Source organism: Prinia subflava, chromosome 17 (assembly GCF_021018805.1).
Source record: "Prinia subflava isolate CZ2003 ecotype Zambia chromosome 17, Cam_Psub_1.2, whole genome shotgun sequence".
Classification (NCBI taxonomy): domain Eukaryota; kingdom Metazoa; phylum Chordata; class Aves; order Passeriformes; family Cisticolidae; genus Prinia; species Prinia subflava.
Window position 1 is genome coordinate 242,063 of NC_086263.1, and position 23,765 is coordinate 265,827.

General features: G+C 42.1%; 1 protein-coding gene across 3 annotated transcripts in view; it reads right to left on the reverse strand.

Moving 5' to 3' along the window:
* Positions 1-2,108: 2,108 nt before the first annotated feature.
* CRAMP1 (cramped chromatin regulator homolog 1) overlaps positions 2,109-23,765 on the reverse strand; it is a 51,577-nt gene continuing 29,920 nt past the window's right edge. For all 3 annotated transcript variants that reach the window (XM_063414802.1, XM_063414801.1, XM_063414800.1), the window contains exons 10-21: positions 22,393-23,652; positions 19,339-19,513; positions 16,939-17,120; positions 15,463-15,537; positions 14,163-14,244; positions 13,364-13,468; positions 12,533-12,711; positions 11,899-11,967; positions 10,334-10,568; positions 9,897-10,061; positions 9,104-9,249; positions 2,109-6,488 (exon numbers count right to left, since the gene is read on the reverse strand). In XM_063414802.1, coding sequence (XP_063270872.1) covers positions 6,324-6,488; positions 9,104-9,249; positions 9,897-10,061; positions 10,334-10,568; positions 11,899-11,967; positions 12,533-12,711; positions 13,364-13,468; positions 14,163-14,244; positions 15,463-15,537; positions 16,939-17,120; positions 19,339-19,513; positions 22,393-23,652 — 2,838 coding nt within the window. In that variant the 3' untranslated portion in view covers positions 2,109-6,323. The remainder of the gene's footprint in view (positions 6,489-9,103; positions 9,250-9,896; positions 10,062-10,333; positions 10,569-11,898; positions 11,968-12,532; positions 12,712-13,363; positions 13,469-14,162; positions 14,245-15,462; positions 15,538-16,938; positions 17,121-19,338; positions 19,514-22,392; positions 23,653-23,765) is intronic.

Sequence of the window (23,765 nt, forward strand, 5' to 3'; positions counted from 1 at the left end):
CTGACTGAGCACTGAACAGGCTGTCTAGAGAGGGTGTGGAATCTCCCTCGCTGGAGGTATTCCAGAACCATCTGGACACAGCTTTATGACAAGTGTTCTGGGATGACCCTGCTTGAGCAGGGATATGGGATCAGAAGAACCCATTGTGGTCCCTTCCAATCTGATCAATTCTGTGATTGTTGTGTGTCGGGCCCCTATGCCTCACCTGGCCTTGTCAGTGTGCACAGGAGTTTTGCAACACGGTGTTGAGCAGAGTCTGGCTGCTGTGATTCGGCCTGCTCCCTGGTATGTGTCCATGGTTTGCTCACAGCTCTGCACCTGAAGCATGGGATGACTGCCACATGAAAGCTGTCAGCTGCCTGGAGAATCTGCACTGGGAGGAGGTGGTATAGCTGCACCTACAGAGCCAGCATTTGCATGGCCTTTCTAACCATTTTTTATTAACTGTAACATCACAAGCTAACATTTTCAGCTGAAGGTTTTATTTCAAAGCTCTATAGCTTTGTATATGTCAAGAAGGAAATTTAGAGGCATAAATTTAGCAGCATATTGCTGCTTTTGTTTTGAAGGACTAAAAAAACCAAACCAAAGCTAATGAAAACCCCTGAAAAATATGTACTATCACTGCAGTATCTTCTTGTTTTGCTAATTATTTTTCAGACTTTTTCTGTTTTTACAGTCTTAAATTTTGGTCATTATGGGCAAAACTAGCTAATTTGTGAGAGAAGATTCAGTAGGAGCTTTGACAGAAGGTGGAAAAGATTTAAAGGTCTTGTGCTGACAAAGGCTCATAGCCAGTGTAGGGGAGAAGCTGCTCAAACTTAGTCATACCCAATTTTTTGAGTAAACAGATGGGAGAGATGAGCACACACTTTTTGGATAGGAAGGAAGTCTCAAAATACTACTAATAAAACTTATGTTTTAGAACGTTCTTCACTTCTAACCAATTACACACTTGCACTTTCTCAGTGCAACATTAAAGCTGCTTTTTTGTATGTCATAGAGACCAAAACCCTAAAGGTGTACAAAAAGGAGTTAGTTACTGACCTAGATCACAGGAACTTAAGGCCTTAAGTCCAGCTTGCCCAAAGCAGGGTGTGCTGGATCAGCCCACCTTTCTAGGAGCTTTAGTTAGTTTTATCTTGGAAAGCTCTGAAGACAGACTATGCAACCATATCAGGGCTTCCTGTTCTTGAGTGTCCTGGGGTGAAAAGGTGTTTCTGGTAGTGGCTGTATAAAACATGATGGCCTGAATACAACTTCCACAGCTGAGTTTCTGCTTATCTGAAGCTGTGAATGAAAAAAACCATCAAACATTCAAGATAAACACTACCATTTTTATTCTACCTTCCTGGTGGTGCTGGTTGGAAATTTTTTTTGGTGGTTTTCTTGTTTGTTTTCCTCTCTTTCTCCCCCTTGTTACTGGTGCCCATGGCCCAGACAGGCCATTCATGATACCCAGCCCTCTGGTTTGCCACATTTCTGAAACTCACCATGAGCAGACATGTGGGCCTGACAGTGGTCTGAATTTAGGCTTTGGGCTCTGTCAGTGTCTGTGTGAAAGGCAAGTGTTTCTCGTGTTAGCCTGAGAAATCTAAAAGAGGAATTCAAACAAACCTTGGGAAGTGAGAAACCATCTGCAGGTGGTGTTTTTCCAACATGTTTACTGGAAAGAAATGTTTACAAAAGGGTGTAGATGCTGAATAACCAATCATGTTCTTTGTACCGAACTACTCTATAAAAGTAGAATTTAGAAGAATAAAGTTTGCTCTCATCTTTGCCATCATGGAGAGCCATGTTGTTATTTCTGTGCTGTCCAAAATCCATAACAACACAGACAATACTGAGAATGGAAGCTATAAAGCAAAAACAACCCTACCAAAATTTTCTCTGATCATGGTGAGACTCATCAAAATTCTGGGATGAGAGATGCCAGTGGGAGTTAGACAACTGATTTCACTGCAACCAAATCACCTTGAAAGACTTGACCTTATGGATGAATTTTATCACCCACCCACACAATTGTAAAATATGCAAATTATTATAAATAAAGCTTAAATGACAATATCTGAGAGGATATGAACAGCAAGGAACACAATGGACACAAGTTAGACCAAGTATTAGTATGTATTTATGCACAAGAATAAAAACAGCTTTACAAGTTGAATTGGAAATTTAAACAGAAGTTTAACAGCTTTTGTATATTATATTAAATAACCAAAACACCTTTTTCCAAAATTGGTAAAGAATAAATAATATAATTTACAGTATGGTACAAAAAATAATCAGTAAGGACAGGCATTTTGCTTTATACATACACTATATAGGTATATTTATAATCTATAAAACAAATTCACATCTCAAACAAGCCAGAAACCTCAGATGATATGGCTTAACTATTATTAAAAGAAACAGCATTAAATTTTGCTGCCAGAACCATAAGCTCTAAAGCAGTTATCATGTTTCAATAATTAATGATAACTTATTGCCGTAGTGCTTGCCAAGGTTTCATTCAGTTAACATGTACAAATTGCTGTGAAATTAACAGATTCAAAGGTTTGAAAAGGTTAAGAAGAAGTGCAGTACTTTCCTTATAAATGCATCTGAAGTCTGAGTGTAGAAAACAAAATGCAACTGAATTTCCACTCTGGGATCTGCTGCCAGTAAGTAAGGTGTCCTTGTAAGTTAGATTTGAATCAAGACATTTAATTCAATTTAGAAATATATGTGTCAAAAAAAGGCTTAACTATGCTGTATGAAAAACAATTCCTATTCCTATGCTTAGTAGATTCAGTGATACAGGATAAAATTGACTGTGTGAGTGATCAGGATGCAACACCTTGCACAGATCTCTGCCAGTGTGTGCACACACACCTGGGTGGATCCAATCTTGGGCTGTGATACTGCTCTGGTGTAGTAAACCCAGCCCATGGGGATGAGACACTGAATCTTCTGCCATTTACCTTGTCAGCTACTCAGAACTGCCTTATGGTCACTGAGAGGGAAAAGCCTAGAGCAGTTAATCCTAAACCTGGAGGCTGTTAGTGTCCCTTAGTCCTCTCCAATACATTATAGTGCCCCAGGAAGATACTAACCTAATGAAGTCACTTCTACCTCAGAAATGATACTGTGTGCATTTCAGTGTCACTTGCTCGGATGTCTGCTTAGCCTGACCTTGTTGCTCATACAGATTTTGTAACTGCCATCGGAGAAGCTGAAATAATTAAAATTGAAGAAGTTCTGAGTATTACCAGCCCTCCCCCGCCCCAAATATGCACACGCAGATGTGTGTGTGTCCGCGTGTGTATACACCACCTCCTTAGCACTCTCAGCACAAACTGATCACAACTACTATTGTAAAGCACATTCACCTAAAATCTAGAGCTGGTCTGATCAGAGATGTGTTTAAACGGCCTTCCACATAGTAGTTGATGCACAAATACTGCATCAATTCAGAATTACCACAATGATCTTATTCTTAAGTTCTTCTCTTGTCCTCAACGGGCTTTATTCTTAAAAAGCAGTTTGCAATGCATTACATTTCTGAAATCATATTCTGTTTCACAATGCAAATTTTTAAGAGGCTGATGCCAAACACACTCCTGACTCCAACATTCTGAGTGCTGAACTGATTTGTCATTTATACTCTGTTATTACTGAGTGGTTCAAGCCCACTTGCAAAGGTTCAGGGTATTAAAAGTTTTATGATGATGTGATGGCATCATCAAAAATAGCCACTTGTGCTACCTTCATTCTGCAGTTGTGTCCTTCCCCCCTGGGTGAGCAAGGCAGGGCAGCTGACAGCTCCTTGTAGCGCAGGCAGAAAGCCTTCATGGATCACGATGAAGTGCTCTGCTCCCCACTCCTGTGGCAGGTGCAGCAACACTGGCCTTTATTCTAGGCAACTTCAGAGCCAAACCCAGTGTCCATATCCACTGCATTGCCAGCATCAATAGGGACGATGAAAAGTTTGTCAAGTTACAAATACACTGGAGACCCTCACATTACTCTTGCGGTATTTAGAAGTTTAAGAATGAAAGTTCAAATTTCTTTTTAGACAGTACTTGATTAGAATCTAACGCATTTTCTCCTGCACATTCTGTAATCCCAGCCATAGTAGGTGCCTTCTACTTTTGTCCTGCAAATCTGAAGGATCTCTGGAGACATAGCATATAGAATAATCTGCATTAATAATAGAGGAACTCAAAACCAAGAGGGAATAATCTGGGAAACTCCAAACCAAAACACAGCTAAATTCTAAGTAAAACTGAAAAGTTTTAGTGGGCATGACTCTTGAGATTAGCAGATGTCCTCTCCTTACCAAGGGGGAATGCTCAGAACAAAACAGGCCCCAGCATTCATTTCTTGTGACAGCCTTCAACTTTCCCAGGCTTATGTGATTTCCTGACAATTCTGTCAGAATTCTCAAACAAGGCTCTCTGTGCATCAGAGAACTTGTTCAAATTTCTCCTGGTGATAGAAAACACAAGGCCAACTCCATAGAAGCTAAAAATCATTTGCCTAAAGCAGGGTGAAGGGACAGCAAACAGAATCAGTGCATTGTGAGCAAGTTACAAGAGACTCCCAGTCAAAGAAATGCCTTGTACAAGTAGCTAAAGGCAGGCAGAACTACATCCACCAAGTATAGTGCAAGTTGGGAAAAGAACCCATTATAACAGCCTAAGGGGTGGAGAAGGTTTGTTTATTTATTATTAATACAAAGTTGAGGTTTATATAGGAGCAGCCCCTTGGAAAAGTTCAGAGCTACTCACACCAGCCAAGGGACACCCTCTAACTGGAGAAGCAGACAAGTGTTTACAAAAGGGGCACAACATGGGTATTCTTGGACGGGACAGAAAGGAAAGGAGAAAGGAGAAAGGAGAAAGGAGAAAGGAGAAAGGAGAAAGGAGAAAGGAGAAAGGAGAAAGGAGAAAGGAGAAAGGAGAAAGGAGAAAGGAGAAAGGAGAAAGGAGAAAGGAGAAAGGAGAAAGGAGAAAGGAGAAAGGAGAAAGGAGAAAGGAGAAAGGGAATAAGAAAAATCTCCTGAGTTATAGAGCTAGAATTAATTGATGACAACCAGCTCCCCAGAAATTAACTTGCTATCCAGTTCAACCCACTGGAATCAGGATCTGGGTTTTTCCTACAGTAAAACACAACATTAAATGCACAGGGATTTCAGAGAGGGAGTGCCAGACCCACTCATGCCTGGGAGTGACTGTAATGAAGAATGATGCTGAGGTACTACAGAGCACCTGGAGTCCACAGAACAAAGAGGAAGTAGGGAAGTACCAAGGGATTAAGCTAGGACTTGACACTTCTCTTCATGACACAAAACTGATCTCAACTGGCTTAGCATTAACCTAGTATTTGTTCCTATACATTACAATATTCTTCCCTATTTCCTCTCCCAGATAAATCCTCAGTTTTTGTGAAGATGACAATATTTACATGTTTCCAGCAAAGCCAAGACTAATTATGACACAGCTTTCCTAGTGTAAGCTCTTTCGCTATGCTTCTAGACCTAAAAAGCAACTGTTCTTCAGGGAGAGCAATAAAGCACTCTCTCACTCACAGGGTGAACTGTGCAATGTGCTGAAGAATCTCAAAGGTTAAGAATATGAGTGCAGTCAGGGTGATGATGATGATCATGATTGTGATGTGATGGGGTTTAAAAGTAGGGGATCCAAGCAGCACGGGAGGAGGGCAGATTAGAGCTCCCCTACCAAACAAGTACGCAGGTGTGAGCCCCACTGGAATAATCAAAGAGCCAAAGGAACAGAGTGGTCTGCAAGAACACAGCATTGAGGAGTAGCAGTGCCTTGGCCCTGAACAGAGTGCAAGAACCTCAGTTTGACTGAATGGTAATAAGACTGCCAACTAGGACGTGTCAAAATACACAATGGTTCCCCTACCCACCTCTACCCTTCATCCTCCACAACGTGGATCCAAAAGCATAGCATTCTGATCACTATGCAAACAATAATTCATGTATAGGAGCTTGTGGCAATCCCATCCTTATTTGAGCTGCTTGCTTAGGCCATTCCAAAGTACAAGTCCAGAACTGTCCCACAAACCTGCAATCTTACATTGCTGATGCAGGGACACACTATATCCTGTAATGTTATTCCATGTCCTGTTGTTGCCAGCATATTGCACATTCTAGGACTTGCAAGTACTTCTTGAGACCTTTGAAACCAATGCTTCTCTGTTAGAAAGAAGCACACAGGACAGGGATAACAGCCTCAGCTGCTGCCCTTATCAAGTTCCAGCTCTGCAAGCTCCAACTTAGCTGAACAGTCTGCATCAGCCTCCTGGTCATTCCCTTACTGTGACAGATCCCCTATCGGGGGACCACCACCTCCTCCATCAAACAGGATCTCCCTGCGAGTCGGCTCAGGTATCGACAGTTCCTGGGCAAGGTCATTAAACCGAGATATGTAATCTATGCTGTTCTCATTCATCATGCAAGCTAGCTGAGAATCCACCACCTGGAAGAGACAAGGAGAGAATAGATGTCAGCTACATGTCAGTGGCAATTTCATGGAATAACTGAGGCTGGACATCTTGAGAGCATTTTATCCAACCATCTCACTTGAGCAGGGTAAGCTAGAACAGGCTGCCCTGGACTGTTGCCCTGGTTTTTCTGAGATTTTTTTAAAGCCTTCTACTTGCTTATAAGACTGAGTCAGTTCTTTAGTTACTGTACAATATTAACGGTCAGTTTTTCACTTTCTCACACTCTGGAACATAAACAACCTTTCTTGTTTTTGTTCACTGTCCTTTGCTTACATATTTCCAGCCTGAAAACAATGTTGGTTGACAGCTGGTCTGGCCAGTGGGGTGAAGGGGTAGTAACCCCAGAAGCCAATCTGCTACCAGACCCACAAAATTATAAAAGGAAAAGAAATAAACAGGCTGGCCCCTTTTTTGGTGGGTAGCAACTTTTCACTGAAGACCTCTGCCTCCGTGTTGTTGATTTTGCGTTCCGGGCAACACTGGACCTTGTTGAGCAGGTGTAGAATTATCCCCATGCACAGATGTTCCAAAACTCTCTGGGTACCCTGTTTCCATGCCTGATTACCTCAAAATAAATATCTTGTCTTCAGGTAGGATTGAATGTGTTTCAAATTTTTCTTGCAGCCTTTTGTCCTGAGAACAGTCTGGCTCCCTCAGCTTCATTCCCATCCTCTCCTCATATAAGAGAGAAACTTTATCTTACTTGACCCAAGTTAGAGAACAGCTCTTCTCATCCACAACTAAATGAAAGCTTCTAAAACAACTAACCACCTATACTCTCAATGGGCCTTACCTGGTCCAATTTAGCATTAAGGTGCACAGGCAGACGATCTAAAGATATTATCTCTGCCACAAGAGCTGCTCTCCTGTGCATAACATGTTTATCCTGTTTTCTTCTAAAGGGAGTTGGTAATATTGAGGGCTGCAATGTCACTTCAATCCATGCACATAAATTATCATATATTTCTTTAATTAGAACACACCTTGACAGCTTCTCACCACCAAGCAAACAGAATCTTTATATTTATGCCAGAAGTAGATCTGTTTTTCAGGTCTGAAGCTGCCAACATCACATTAAATCTGCAGGAGTTTGCTGTACCTCCTGGTTACAAGGTCTATGCAGAACCTCTTTATCCAAATCCAGGGCAATAGAGAAATGACACAATCCTTCCATAAGGGAAAGTCTCCAAGAAATTACAAGTTATGTGATGTTGTACTGAGTTAATAACTAAACTGTGGAATAACAGACTGGAAGGGACCTGAAGAGGTCTCTAATTCAACTTCCTGCTCAAAGCAGGTTCACCTAATAAGGACAGACCAGCTCACTCAGAGCTTTATTGATGTGAGCTCTGGAAAGCTCTGAAGACAGCCACCGCATAACATCTCTGGGCAGCCTGTTTCCTTGCCTGCCTATCTTCAATGTGAAGGAGTTTTTCTATAGATGTAGCAGAATGTTTCTCACTTCAGCTTTTGCTTGTTCCTCCCACCTCCCACCCCCATTCTGTAAAGGGCTTGGCTACATCTTCTCAATGCAGGCAGGCAGCAGGGTCCCTCCCACCCTGAAGTCTTTTCTAGGCTGAACAAGCCTAGACTTCACCCTTTCTTCACCACCTGATCCTCCTGGTAACTTGTTCCAGTTAATCTCTCTCTCCTATATACTGGGTACTCAAAACTGGTAACAATATTCATGGTCTCACAGCAGGCAGACTCTACTACTCTACAGAGCAGAGCACATTAATCATAATTTTGTTCAATATCCTGGCCATGCTCCTGTTAAAAACAGCTCATGACATCCTTGGTCACCTTTGGTTCCACACTTTTTGATCCGCCCTGGATCACACTCAGCTCGTGTCTATTGGCATATCCAGGTACAGCAGAGCTGCTTCCCAGACAACCAGTCCCCAGCTGATACTGCTGTGGGGTTATTCCTTAATCCCTTCCTAGGGCAGGACTTTGCATTTTCCTTGCTAAGCTGCATAATGTTCCTGCAGCTCTTCCTTCCTCCCTGTCCCTCTGAAAGGGAGCCTTAAAAACTGCTGGGCTTCATTCTACTCCTTCAAAAGAGTTCAAAACAAAGGGCTCTGCCAACAGAGACAGTAACTCAGCAGCACAGAACCTTCTGCCATCCTCTCAGGTGACTTGGTATTAGCCATGTCCTACTTCAAACTTCTGGACCTATTTGTTTTTTCCTACCAGGCTTCCAACTGTATTGTAGCTGCATCACTATTAACCTTTCTCTTATCTTTAGCACTTTCAGTTCTTGCTCTACAAAGCAGGACACACGCAACAGAGTGATTGAATCTTTCTCTGTCAAACAAAGGTGAATACGATCTCCTTCAACAAAAACAACCTGGGTTGAAGGCACTCACATCAGCTTCTCACACCAGCTCTGGTGTCAGATAATTACCCTCAGATAATTTCAAATCTTTATATTACGACTGTAATCTTCTTCTACTGAGCTAAAGTGCAGGTGACAAAGAATCTCTGCCTTCAAAGTATCTCAGGAGAGTGTGAGGGACAGCACCCAGTAACTGTAACTTCCAGCACTGCAAGAGGAAGCAGACTCGAGAGTAATTTGCTGACATACCTCTGCCACATCTGCCAGGGACCGCGACACAAAGGAGTCCCGTGAGTTTCCATCCAGCAGGCTGGGTCCCAGTAAGGAGGTGCCACTGGTGTTCCCAACTGGAGTTGGTAACATTTTTCGTCCCTTCTCTGGGGAGATGAAACTTGCTACAAAGAAAAGGCACATCAGTAAGTCACTGCACTGAATGTTTTTAACTGTGAGGATAAAGAGAAGGACAAGGAAATTCAGAATTATCAATTTCTTCCATCTTTTAAAAATTATGTGTTATGAGCATCGATACCATCACCACATGGCTAAGAGTAAGGCGACTCATTACACTGGCCCCATGATTTATTAATTTAAAAACTTCTCAAAAACTAAACCTCAACCAAACTCAGCAAGTGACCTCATTGTCTTTGAGATAGCACTTACCAAGCACACAACAAAGTCTATTTTTCCACCAGCAGAGCCAAAGACATCTGTTCATTTTGGCACAACAGTGCAAATGTTTCACCCCTTACTGATGAGTCAGGCTCCAAACAGACTGAAAGGAACTGCCAAGGAATTAACTGTCCAAAGCTACAGGCCCCAATCTAGCAATGGAATCTTTTCAGGAATAGACTTGTAAAGAGAGAGAAAACGTACTCAAGGTAACACTGTGGAAATGAAAGCAAGAAGTATTTGGAATAATTCTACTAATGTCCTGCTGGATTTATAATTTTTCAAAGGATTCACTACTGATAAACAATGTTTTGGTTTCTTTTTTAACAGGAAAGCACTTTTTGGTTGTACTTCTTTGCATCTGGACACTCACAGAACAAACTGCTGAGGGAGGAGTCTGTGGAGTCATTGGGGTACCACTGAGGATCGTGGGTAGGAGACGCAATCCAGTTCTGCTGAGGACTACCAGATGGGGACGGAAGACTTTTAGAGCTGTCACTGCCATTCAGCTTTGCAGGAGAGAGAGAAACACCTTCACCTGTAAGCCAATGTCGCCGATCATGAATTCAGTCGATACGGTAAAGTTACAGGACACTGCACCAATTTTTGTTTAAAAAGGAAAAAACTCCCAAACAACAACAACAACCTCCCTACCCCATATTTGCTAGAAAATAAAGGCCAGGCACAGATTTTTATTTCCAACAGATATTTGGAAACAAACAAACACAAACTCACAAAAACCTCGTAACCCAAGAACTGCTTCCTGGAAAAGTTTCTGCTGCTATGTAAGATATCAGGGATTTGACTTACTGTATTGGCCAGAGCTGATGGCTATTTCAATGATGGAATCACTGATCTGAGTGGCAGGTTCCCCTTGGGAAAGCACATCTTCAGGTGGTCCAGGCAGGGAAATATCCAAGAGAGCAGAAACATTGGGAGGAGAGAGCCGAGTACTGGAAGCTTCTGATGAGGGAAGTGGAGGGGTGGACAGACCATTCTGGAGAGGTGTCTTGGCCAGTTCTGGCAGAGAAAGGACTGATGTACCCTATTACAAGAAACAGAATTAATTGTTCATAAATTTATTAAGAACTCAGAAAACTAAAAAGCAACATTTTGGCTCTTGAGTATCAGATTAAAACCAGACTTTTACGGGAAAAAAACCCAGTAGATAATATGCCTAAATTAGAGGAATATACTATTTACATAATAAACCTGTATTATTTTAATGAAAAGTACCTATAAGCATAAACAAATATGCTTCAGCCCATATCCTGCCAAATCATCTCAAAAAATATGAGTCTGTAACATTGCAAAGAATATTTAAAACGGCCTACGTAACAGAACAAGCATAATCTTAAAATTAACATAATTTTGATAAATCTACAAGATAGTTCCAAATAGATATGTATTAATTTTGCCTTTGTATAGGCAAAACTCCTTTAACTGATGGAAGAGTATACAGATATTTTAAACTGGTATACAGATATTTTTAAACTCACATTTATTCACTTTGTACAGCCAGACTTCCCAAATTTCAGCTGATCGTTATGGAGTCTCATAACCAGTACCTCATTGTAGAACTGTAAAATTATTTTCTGATATAATGTATACACAACTGTCCTAAGAGCAACAACCAGAACCCAAGGCCCCATTTACCACAATAAATGGCTCACAGGTTCATGTCCTAACATCTGTTCCATAAAAAATCCTAATCTCCTTTATGCTCTCCAATCAAACTAATTTGATCTTTTTCACATGCAGGCATCACAGGGAGCATGGTAAGTGCTTCCACTGAAGAAAAGAACAGCCTGTATTCTGAGGCTTAAAAATCCAGCACCAGGTCCTGGATCCCACTGGAAAAAGAGTCTGGGGGCAGGATGACAACACTTCTACAATTAAAGTGTCATCACAGTTACTCTTAAGTATCTATGTCTTACTGGATCCAGCACAATGAACAGTGAATCTGTGAAAAGGATGCTGACATTACAATCACACTATGAGCCCTAATATCCCTCCTTTAGCAGGAGGCAGCAGGACTGTGAACTGCGTAAATGTCTCCTTGTGACGTCTAAAACACACACAGAGATATAGCAGAGTGATTAATAAACTCCTCCACTCTATTAGGAGATATGTAAAGCTTATTCGTCCTTCACAGATCAGCTTCACCTTGATTTTAGGGAATGGCACACACACATATTTAAGCAGCTTTCCTAAATTTCTTTAATTTTTTTCAGACACTAGAGATTTCATTTCCACCAGATAGTACCAGTGACGCACAATTACCTGGTAGTACAGAGTTTTAACTAGCAATACCAGTGGTATTTTCACAGAACATTACCCATACCAGAGCTCTGTTCCTTCAGCACACACCGTACCTGGAAGCCATCCTGCTCGGGCCGGGTTGGCAGGCTGATGTACGGCACCCGGCACTCTGGGCCTGAGCCCTGCAACCACAACAGAAACCATGTGAGTGACCAGCCAGGCAGGGAACAGATAAAGGCCTATCACCAGTTATCCTTCATACATCTTCATGTCATTCATACATCTTCATGCTCTTCATATATCTCATGTTTTTCAAAATTGTCCATCAACTCCCTGAGAACATAACATGGACTGACATGTATCTGAGTCTCAGTGAAAGAAACAGCAAGGATAAATTACAGTTTCCATTCCAAATACAATCCCAAAAAGTCCATGTTTTACCCTAGATCCCCTCCTGAATTTTTGAAATAGCATAATTTCTTTTCAAACCAGATTTCTGGATGGTCAAGTTCAATGCTCTATCACCTGCAAACCATTTTACAGGATGGAAATTCATTCAATGAGATGATGATCCCTCAACCCCAAATACACATTACACAACACAGACTGGGTCTGCCATGACAGCAGAGTCTAACACCAAGCCCCAGGAGAAAGCTCACTGAGGAGTCATAATAATACAGCTTTTTTTATACAATGAAAGAGCAAGACAGTTAAACACTTAAAAAAGCTCATTTAAGAGCCTCTGACCTCCACAGTGGTGATGGAGCCTCCGTTCTGATGTGCTACTGCTGGCTCCTGCTCTGTCACCACCGTGTGCACTGCATCTGGTGACAATGGAGACACACCTGGCAAGCCATCTGCATCCAGGACAGGCATGGGACTACCAGGTATAATGCCAGCACTTTTAGCTGCCAAGTCAATAGCACCTTGGGTGAAACAAAAACCAAAAAATCATATTACAAGCTGCTTCTTCACTTTGTTATGATTCTCTAAAATATGATTTTTTAAAACTTACCCAGAGTCAAAACTCAACCCATGTAAAAAAGCAGCAATAGCAATGATCTGATCATCTGGGTCAGCCGCTTCTCTACACCAAGGGTAACATTGCTTTTAACTAAAATGTTTAACTTTTCTGCCCTGTTCCAACCTGTTACTAGGTATATCAAAATAGCTGAGAAACATCCCAGTTCCCCTCCCATCCTTCTTTTTTTTTTCTTTTTTGTCCTCCAAATTGGTAAATATTTCATTATGCAATTTCCAAAAATTTCCTATGGGTTACTAGAGGAAGTCTAGAAACAATAGAGCCATATGTTGTTATCTTGCCTCTGGCAGCCATGTAGATTCAATGTAAAAACTATAAGTTGTTGTCAGGGTCAACCTCACCCAAATCTTTTAAAATCCACTTCAAACATCTGAATGTCTTCTCATCTCAAAAGAATCCTCTAGGTAAAACATAGATGCAGTCACTGTTTTCACCTCATTAATTGTTTTAATTATGGAACTCACTCTGTGCTGAGAGACAGTGCCTGCCTGGAGGACACCAGCATGGCTTTTATTGCAGAATTCAGAATGACTTACTAGACAGATGGTTGGTGGCCTGTGTTGGAAGAACTTTGGGCACAATTGGACGAGAAACAGCAGCTTTAGTCAGTGAGGACTGGATTGGCCGAAATGAACCTCTCCCTGGGGGAAAGCATTAATACCTTTCAAGCAAATGAAATCTAACATCTTTAAAGCAGAACACAACACAGTTCAATGGAAGCAAATAAATTCCAAACAGCAGCAAGCTGCAGGAATCCAAATAGTGGAGAATGTTGAATAAATCGATGATGGAATTGGAGGTAAAACAGTGATGTGAGCTAAGCAGTGTCTTGCCACGGACACACAACAGTAAGTGCTGCTGTGCTACTGGAGCTGCTCTCATACTGTCAGTAAAGACAACCTTTCAGGTGTCATGCTGGTTTTCATGAGGGATCAGCTGTACTCAAGAGTGTAAAGCGGAAAAGGACGTATGGGCAGTGGATTGCTTATGCTGTATAAAATTTAGACAGTATCCCACATACTAGGGAAAGTCCAATATAAAATCTAGACAAATTATTATATCCTACGGAACAAAAATTCCTATGTAGGTATTTTAATCCAAATTTCATCTCCCTTTTGAGAACTCCTTGCTCTTCTGTGATTTCAGTCTTGGGAAATAGAAGAAAAAATTTTTATCAAAAGAACAACTTGTTTAACAATGATCCAGGAGAGCAATCCCATCATCCTGCAGGCTGGTGACACTGTCATTTTGAAAGAGTATTTTCTTCTTTTTAGAAATTACTTCTTTATGCAGTTTTAACAGACACTTTTCAGTTTTCAGAAGTGCTAGACTCACCTGTAATGGATGAGTTGGATAAGATAGAAAAGGAACAGACATGCTGGGATGGATTTCCAGACGGCCTGGGGAGCAGTGTTCTCTATGTGAGAGAAACAATAAACCAGAACAGATTTATACACAGACAGAGGGTAACATTCATTGTATAAGTTGCAGGAGTTCACAAGACCTTCCAGAATAAGCAGAGTATTTCTGTAGCATTACTATCATGCACCAGACACAGCAACAGGATCAGTGTGTTCTTGAGAAAAAAGCTACAGAAAAGAATTATGTTTTCTCTGTAAACTACTAAAAGAAATTATTTCCACATGGAGAATTCTCAGATAAATGCTGATTAGAACTATAATACTCGCTGATTATACTTGCAGTGATTTTCAAATCTCAAAACTACAGCAGTGATCTTAAGCATGGGACCTAGTCTGTGTACAAACTGATCTGCCTTTAAAAATTCAGGAAGTGTGGATGAGCGAGATAGCTGTGTGTACTTGGGAGCTCTTAAAACACATGCAATTGCCCAGATCCGAAGATCTCAGGATCAAAAAATAGTCCAGGGGTAATTTCTATGTCCCCTACTCTTATACAAAATAGAAGAGAAAAAAAATGGTATAGTGACACTTGGGAACTTTGTTTTCCCCAGTAGGTTACTATTATTTACACTTCAGATTTCTTTTTTCTCACCTGCCTCTGGTGTCCCAGTGATATGAGTCTATTCCCAGGATTAGCAGAGCAGTCTGAAGGAGGGTAATGCCTGTCTGTCACCAAAGCACCACAACGACAGGCCACTCCTTCCAAATATCTTTTTCCAAGCCCCATTTTTTCCCAGGAATCATTGTTCTTTCAAAGTGTGTTATGGCTTATTTCACTACAAAGGCTTATATCCACCACAGTTTAACATCTACTAGGAAGCAGGAAAATGATACAAAGGAAGATTTTGGGATAAGAGGGCTGCCAGCTCCGAAACTGCCAGCACAGGACAGCACAGGGGCATACTGCCTACGCCTCAGTGCCAGAAGGCCCAGGCAGCAGAACCTGCTTCCAGGTTCCAGAAGCTCTTCCAGAGGCTTTTTTATTTTTCCAAACTACCTTAGGCACTGGACTTCCGCTGTTGTTGATATTCTTCATACAGGGAATGTAACATAGTTAGTTACACTAGAGACTGAAGTGTTTTTCCTTCACAATTTCAGCTTCACATTTCCAGTGGATGCATGAGGGAAATTCAGTTTTTTATTTGATGTCTGCAAATCACTACAGCCTTACTGATACTCAGTGAGCAAAATAAGCATTTACACTTTGCTCTGACCTGTACTACCAGTGGCTTCCGCAAGTGCCTGTTCCGTAACTTCCTGGGCTTCGGCAGGAAGAAGTCTGACTGCATCTAGACAACAACAGGAAATGCATTACAAGTATTTTAAACATCCAGACACAGAATAAATTACATCTCCCAAATTATTATTTTCAATAAAGACGAATTAAGAGTTAACTAAAATACTGTGTTTTGTTTCAGATAGCACAATATCCTTTCTGCTAGAGTCAGAATATTTTCCACCAAGAATGTGTTTTTTCTTCTTTTTTTATGGAGATAAAGCTTTGTCCCAAAAAGCCATTTCATTACCAACTACTTCAGTTTCCTACGAAATTCTTACTGAGATTGTGTACATAAAAATTAGAACTTGACTTAAATACAGCAATGAGGGTGTGTTAAAATTAGCTATACATCAGAAGGAGATCAGTTTTTGCTAAATCTGGCACATATATATACTGGAGCAATTTAATTAGACAGCAAATCAGTGTCATCAGGTTGTATGATGTCATTCAGATTTTAATTACCTGAATTGCCTGAATAGGTAATGTCAGTATCTTGAGTTATGTAACAAAAAAGCAAAATCTGTAGAAAGCAGTTGGGGGATGGTTTATTTTTTCTTTATCTCTTGTAGCTCCAGGGGGGAGGAGGGTGGATGCCTTCTGATAACAGACTATCTGTTAAAACCAGATGTGGGGCAGTGTTTCTTACCTCTTTCATCAACTGCCCACCCTCGGGGGATATCTTCTGTTCATGGGCCATTGAGGCTCACCAGTGACATGACACATGACATCATCCATTGGGAGATGCTCCACCCAGTGGGGAGGAGCCAACCATTCCCTACCCAGATAAAAATGGGGACACAGGGACCCTAGATCATCCTCTTTTCCACTGGATTCACAGAGGAAGACTGGACTCATCTCACCACCACTGAACCTGTCTGCAGGATCATCTCTACTCCAACAGAGCCACATCTGTCACTCCAGGAGGACTTATTTGGACTGCTTCCAACACCCTGGCCAACAGGGTGTCAGGTCGTATTCCTGACTCCGTCAGGGTTTTCTAGGACTTTTGTTTGTTTGCTAGCTTGTTATTTTTGTGCTACTGCATTTGTATTTTTTAATATTCCTAGTAAACAACTGTTATTCCTATTCCCATATTTTTGCCTGAAAGCTCCTAATTGCAGAATTGTAATAATTTGGAGGGAGGGGGTTTTACATTCTCCATTCCAAGGGAAACTCCAGTCTTCCCTGACAGATACCTGTCTTTCCAAACCAAGACAGTCAGTTCAAAGCACAGTTACATGGCCAAAATCTGACTTATCTCAGTTAATACAATATTAAACTTGTGCATTATAAGAAGCACTGCTTCACAAGGCAGCCCATACTTTCTGATGAATTCAGAATCCCTGTGATACCTCCTGGAAGCTGGCTCATGCATAGCATGCTGCATTTTCTATCCAGCCATCTGACTTACACTGATGGTATCCAGGTGCTGCCGGAAGGTCAGTTCTGCTTCCTTGCTGGGTAGGAACAGCTTCCCATGGCGGCTGTTGGGGGGCAGGGTTGTAGGGACTGCAAACAGTCCACTGTCGGCCTCAGTGCTCCCAGAACTTGAAGGACTGGCCACCAAGAGAGGTCTAGGGAGGTTTCTCAAACCTAGAAGATTTTAACAGCAATTTAAAAGAAATAAAGTAGAACCAAAAAGGAAATAACTCTTTAGTAATCGAAGGATCACAGAGAGCTAGGACATAAGGATTCTGGCTCTGTCACCAGTTGTTTCCAAAATCAGGAAACTCTCCATATATGCAGTTGTCCCACCTGCAAACTGACAGTATTTACCTGCTATGGATATCACTAATATTCACTTGGTTTGAAATTCTTGGAAGTAGGGGATTAATGTACTTTTACACTGCTTAAGAAACTAGAATTGAAGCACTGTTTTCAGCCTCACACAGACCATGATAATCAGTTTATCTGTCCAGCTTGTAGGCATCCCTAAGGGCCTATTCCCATAAACAAACTATATCCACCATTTCTTATGTAGGGGATGATAATACAAACACTGAGCCATTTTACAGCATTTATGATTTATTTACACTCCCACCTCTGCTTTTGCTATAGTAATTTGAAGTGCAATCCCAATAAAATCAATCTGGTGATGGAGAGGAGATTAATTTACCAAGAGACCTTCCCAAAGATGGACTGTCTTCAGGATACATTTGGCACAACGAAATAATGGTAGCTTGTCTGAGTAGAACTTCCCCATTGACATTTAAGTTTAAAAAAATATGGTAGGCTTTCCTTCTGCAGGTAGCCAGCTTGGATGAAAGCCAGCATTGTTAGCCTGTCACTCTGAGGTACCCAAGATGTGCCTTTATCCACACAGGTGCTTTACAGCATCAGTTAACCCAGTTAAACTGCTCCTGGATTCACCGCTTCTCAGAGTAGGGGTGTGAAAAGGACTGCCTAACAATTACAACTGGTCCCAGTAACCCCAACACCATCACAAACTTTTCTGAAGTCATAAACATTTGGTGGCAAATGCTTCTGGGCTGAAGCACAGAACTGAAATTCTTGGCCTGAATTGGGCTAGAGCTCACAGGTTACAGCAGCTGTACCTCCTGTTAAAGAAAAGGCAATTCATAATCATTCTCTATCTTATAATCATAGAATCACACGACTGGTTTGGGTTGGGAGGGGCCTTCAAGCTCATCTCATTCTACCCCCGGCCATGGGCAGGGACACCTTCCACTATCCCAGGTTGCTCCAAGCCCCATCCAACCTGGCTTTTAACACTACCAGGGATCCAGGGGCAGACACAACTTCTCTGGGCAACCTGTGCCAGGGCCTCACCACCCTCACAGAGAAGAATTTCCTCCTAATATCTAATTTAAACCTATAGTGGCAGGATGGCACAGAACATTTTTAGTAATTATTTATCAACAGATTTTACCTCAGGCATTTACTTGCCTGTGTTGTAAGCTGATACTCTCTTGAGATCTTTCTCCTTGTGCCATCAGCATGCGCTGGTTCAGGCTGGGAAGGGGTTAATTTTCTACAGTGGCAGTTTTGGATATGTGTTGCAAACAGTGTTCATAACTCAGGGATGCTTTAGTTACTCCTGAGCAGGACTGACACTGGTCATGGCCTTTGCTGCTCCTCGTCCCACACTACCAGTGAGGGGGCTGAGGATGCACAAGGAACTGGGAGGGGACACAGCCACAACAGCTGATCCCAGCTGACCACAGTGATAATCCCACACCATGGGATCATGCTTAGCATATAGACCTGGGTAAAGAAGGAAGGGGTGGACATTCAGAGTGAGGGTGTTTGTCTTCCCAAGTTATTGCTACATATGATGAAACCCCACTGTCTTGGGGATGGTTGAACACCTGCCTGTCCAAGAGAAGCAGGGAAGGAGATCCTTGTTTTGCTTTGCATGCATGGCATTTGCTTTCCCTAATAAACTGTTTTTATTTCAAACCATGAGTTCTCTCACTTTTACTCTTCCAGTTCACCCCCATCCAACCAGAGGTGAGTGACTGAGCAGCTGCATGGGGCTGAGTCGCTGGCTGGGGTTAAATCATGACACAGCTCCCAAAAAATCCCCAAGCATCTTCTCTAAGAGCAACTAAGGAGAGTTTCTTCTGGATTGTGAACTGTGTTATTGATGTGCACTGTTATTCAAGATTCAAAGCAGTATTGGACGTACGACAATTCTAAAGCAAATTAACACATACCAATGTTCTCAGACAGCGAAGCTCCTAAGAGTAAGAGCACTCCTCCTTCCAGTGTTCCATCACTGGGAAGTTCTCATCATGGTGTGAGGTATTAATAAGTTGATTTTGTCAAGTAGATTTTTAGGAATACTCACCTGAGGAACTGGAAGCAGCGCCAGGAGCAAAAGTCTTGTTGCGAAGGGCAGACTGATTCCGTGTGCAGCCTGGACTCCTGGTGTTGATGGCAATCACCTTTCCCGGGGGAGTCAGGGACTGCTCCTCCTGAGCAGGCTTTATAGGTGATGTGGCAATGGAGCTCATCTCAGGTGTCTGAAAATGCACATTAAATGAACACTATGTCCTGGTATAACAAATGTATTGTGAAACTCACTGTACTTAGGAAGCCTTAAAATTAAAATCTGACATAGTACAATACCTTAAAGTACTCTAAGCAATACCTCCTAGTGTGGGTGGGGGACAGCTGAAATTACCTTCCTGCCCATTTAGCAGTATTGGATGTCACCAATTCAATATATTAATTTATGTTACAATTGGATTAACACTCAAGCTTCATACAATGTGCTGGATTACCACAGAATTGAAAGAAAGAGAAAAAAAAGTGTTGGTTTTAATTCAGTGCAAAACTATTTTTCATAAACTCCATCTAGAGGACTGCTCTGGTGAGAAATACATCTGGACAAAAACATTTTAATTCTCTCCTAATTCTAATCAAGTAATGTTGAACTTTTTCCCTTGCCTTCTCTTTCACACTGTAACACATTGTCTTGGGTTGCAATGCAAGATGTATTCTATTCCAAATCTGTTTAAACTGGTTGAAGAGATTTTTTTTTTCTTTATCTCATAACTCCAGAGGGGAGGGGATGGGTGTCTTTCTGTTAATGGGCCAACTGTTAAAACCAGGTGGAGCAATGTCCCTTATCTCTTCTCCCACCCATCCTCCCTCCAGGGGGATGTCTGCTGTTAATGAGACATTAAGGCTCACCACATGACTGATAACATCATCCCATTGTGAGATGCTCCACCCAGTGGGAGGAGCCAAGCATTTCTGCCTGGATAAAAACCTGACATTCAGAACACTAGCCACTGGATTCCCAGAGGAATCTGTTTTTCCACTGGATTTCCCAGAGGAGTACCAAACCCATCTCACCATTACTGGACCCTTCTACAGGATCATCTGTACTCCTACAGAACCACATCTTTTACTTCAGGAGGACTTCTTTGGACTGCTTCCAGCACCCTGACCAACAGGGTATCAGGTCGTATTTTGACTCTGTCAGAGTTTCTGGGATTTTTGTTTGGTTGGTTTTTGTACTCCTACATTTGTACTTTTAATAATCCTAGTAAAGAACAGTTATTCCTATTCTCATATCTTTGCCTGAAAGCCCCTAATTGCAAAATCATAATAATTTGGAGGGAGGGGGTTTGCATTCTCGATTCCAAGGGAAGCTCCAGCTTTTCCTGGCGGACACCTGTCTTTCCAAACCAAGACACACATCACTTACAAGAGACACATGGGCTTCAATAATTTTCCAGGCCTATCCAGTTGTTTCATTAAGTCATTTAAACTGTTTTCTAGAAAACCCTGCCTTTTTAAGGAATCTGTGTGCAATTACAGGCAACTACACCCCCTGCTCAACTGCAATGCCACTTCACAGTTCGTTTTATGCTGATGATTTTCATTTAAGGAATAAACCACAGCACAGCTGGCTGCTTTGGCTGTTACAGATTGTCTGGAGAAAACAGCAGGCATGCACACAATCAATCCTTCCTCTTAAGATACCCTGTGGAAAAAAAATCATGTTCCTGTCATTAGTTGATGAAATGCAACTTTCAAGACATCTACAGTGCTTTCAGTGAGGCAGGAAATAACTTCCTGGCCTTTGCAGTATCAGTGCTACAATGTTCATGCTACAAGAAGAGTATGACAAATGAAAGGATGCGTTCCTTCTTTTTGCTGGAATGTACAATATGGTACACATCCTTAAAGAGCTCCTTTACTGTTTAGTAGTACTATGCTACTTTGATTAAGACAGTAAGAGTGTGAAAGTGACAGGAAAACGCATGCAAATCCTGACTGCTGGTTTCTCCCCCTCTTCAATTCCTCTCTCCCCAGAAGTCTCAGGGATGTCCTTCTTCATCGTTTGTGATTGTTTCATCATGTCATGCCTAGCTGTCATCTGTGTCACCAGAAGTAAAAGTAGATGCCAAATGGGAGACAATATCCCAGATCTGTGAGGCATCAGACCAAAAGCCTTTGCAGTTTAAACAAAGTCTGTATGAACAAAGATGGATTTAAATTTATAAAATCCTTCATTCCATGTCTGTAGAATCAGAAGGAATTTTGAGGGGGGCTAAATCACCAACAAACAAAGATAGAAGCCTGTGTTTGGGAACAGCAATACATTTGCATCCTGGTGGAACAGAATCTTTAGCTCATCCTTTCTACCACAGGCATTTGAGCAAATCTGCTGAACTATGTGTCTTTTTAAAAGATGTTTTACTAAGTTTCAATTGTCTGCCCAGGTATCACTGTGGCAAATCTTAAATACAGGTAACAAACACAAGAAGGAAAGCAAGTTCATGCCCTAAGGTCTGCCTAATGAGGAGGGTGTTTTTCTGGGACTGTTAAACAGCTATTCTGGAATCTGGGAACTTCTACACAAATCAACTGTGGTAGGCGCAGTTCCATTGACTCTGCTATTCTGAAGAAATTAATTCTTTTCACTCTCACACTGTGTAATTTGAACTACATAAACATTGAAAATCAATGCAGTTTTCATGTGGAATCTTAATCTCATCCAGGCTCTATTTCCCACAAAAGATTGGATTAGATGATCCTGCAAGGCCCCTTCCAACCTGGGCTGTTCTAAGGTTGTGTGAATCTGAGACAGAACAGAAGGCACCTCACCTCATAACTGATCTTTTGAGTAGTCACATTAAATGTTCAGTGGAACACCAATGAAACTCACAGCAAACCAGAAGCTAAAAGGCAGTGTAAAAAGCATATCGAAGCAAAGTCCACTCTGTAGCCAGCTGTCTTGTGTTGTGTTTTTGTATAATTTAAACACAGGAATCTCCAAAGCTCCTGACATGGCCAGATATTGATTTATTGTGCATGCAAAACTGAGCAATTATTCCCCAAATGAAACTAAAGTTTAGTATCTGGAGCATGGACAAGAGTTACTTACTGGTTTGGGATTGACTTCAGTAGAGATGAGTTTCAAAAGGCAATTCAAGAGTCTCTGCTTGTGAAAGGTAGAACATGCAGGGACAGCACTTGACTCAGATGTTTGCTCTCTAGCATCCTGGGTTTCTGGCTCCAGGACAGCCAACCAGTCATATTCCAGCTGCAGCTTGTTCGGTTTGCCCATCATGAGGTAGACTTCAGCCAGCGTAAGGCTCTCAGAGGTTCGCAGACTCCATCCTTCTTCTCTAACTTGCTGGGAGAGTCGACTTGGGTCATCTTTGAGAGACTTTGTACTGGATTGTCCCTGAGGTGGAGGTGGTAACAAGGAGCCCAGCTTCTCTTGAGAATCCTCCATTACTGCATCTGTGATATCCTTGGTACAAGCATCGAGCTGCTGGCCCTGGCTGTGGCTGGCCTGAGTTTCACATCTGCTGCTGCCAGGGGAAGCCACACCACCTCTCAGTAGCTGAGAACAGGAGTCAGAGGTCTCTGCACTCCTCCTGCTTGGAAAAGCCACTGGAGAAGCATTACCAGCTGCTGAAGCAGAGTCCTTCCCATGCAGTTTGTCTGTGCAAGAACATTTCTCTGGGACAATTAGGTCCTGGCAGGACTTCATGTACCGTGGGAATGGATCAAGCAGAGAGAGCTCCTCCACATCAGGGATCTTGCTGCAAGTGCACATTGTGCTGCACGAGGGTAGCACAGCTGCCTGGTCATTAGCCAGGGCTTCCCTGCCCTCCATGCAAGGGGCCACTGAGCTTAGCTTTTCCTGGAGTCCTCCTGGATCCTGAAGTCCAGAAGGTGCTTTCTGGAGGGAATTATTGATGCCAAGATTTGAGGCTGTTCCTTCCACCAGGACAGGCTCTGGGGCACCATCTTCAGTGCTTGCAGAAACTTCAGCTGTAGGCTGTAAGGTTCTGCTGGGCTCTGTAGTGCTCTCTGCCCTTCCCACACCCTTACCTTCCACTCCCCGCAGGTATTTCAGCTGCCCCCTTGCTGTCCCCTGACCACTCTGTATGCCGAGGATTTGGGCAGGGGGGAGTAAGTGAGAGTCTTTTGTGTTTTGTTTGCATTTGCCTGTTTCCTGCCAATGCACGGTACAGAAGGCCTTGGAGTGGACCACTCTGGCCACCCCAGGCAGTGGAGTGAGGGTACAGTTCTCCCCTGGAAAGAGATGGAGCATCACTTTCTCCTCTGAGAAGCTGCCTCTTGTTTCTGAGTCTCTGGAGTCTTGAAGTTGCTGTTCTTCAAGTGTTTTACGCTAAAAAAATGTGTCAAAGAATGTAACAATCATCTTTTCCTTTCCAAAAAAAAGCATCTGGGAGCCTATTTTGCAAGTTAAAAAAAAAAAAAAAAAAGTAAAAGAAAACCTAG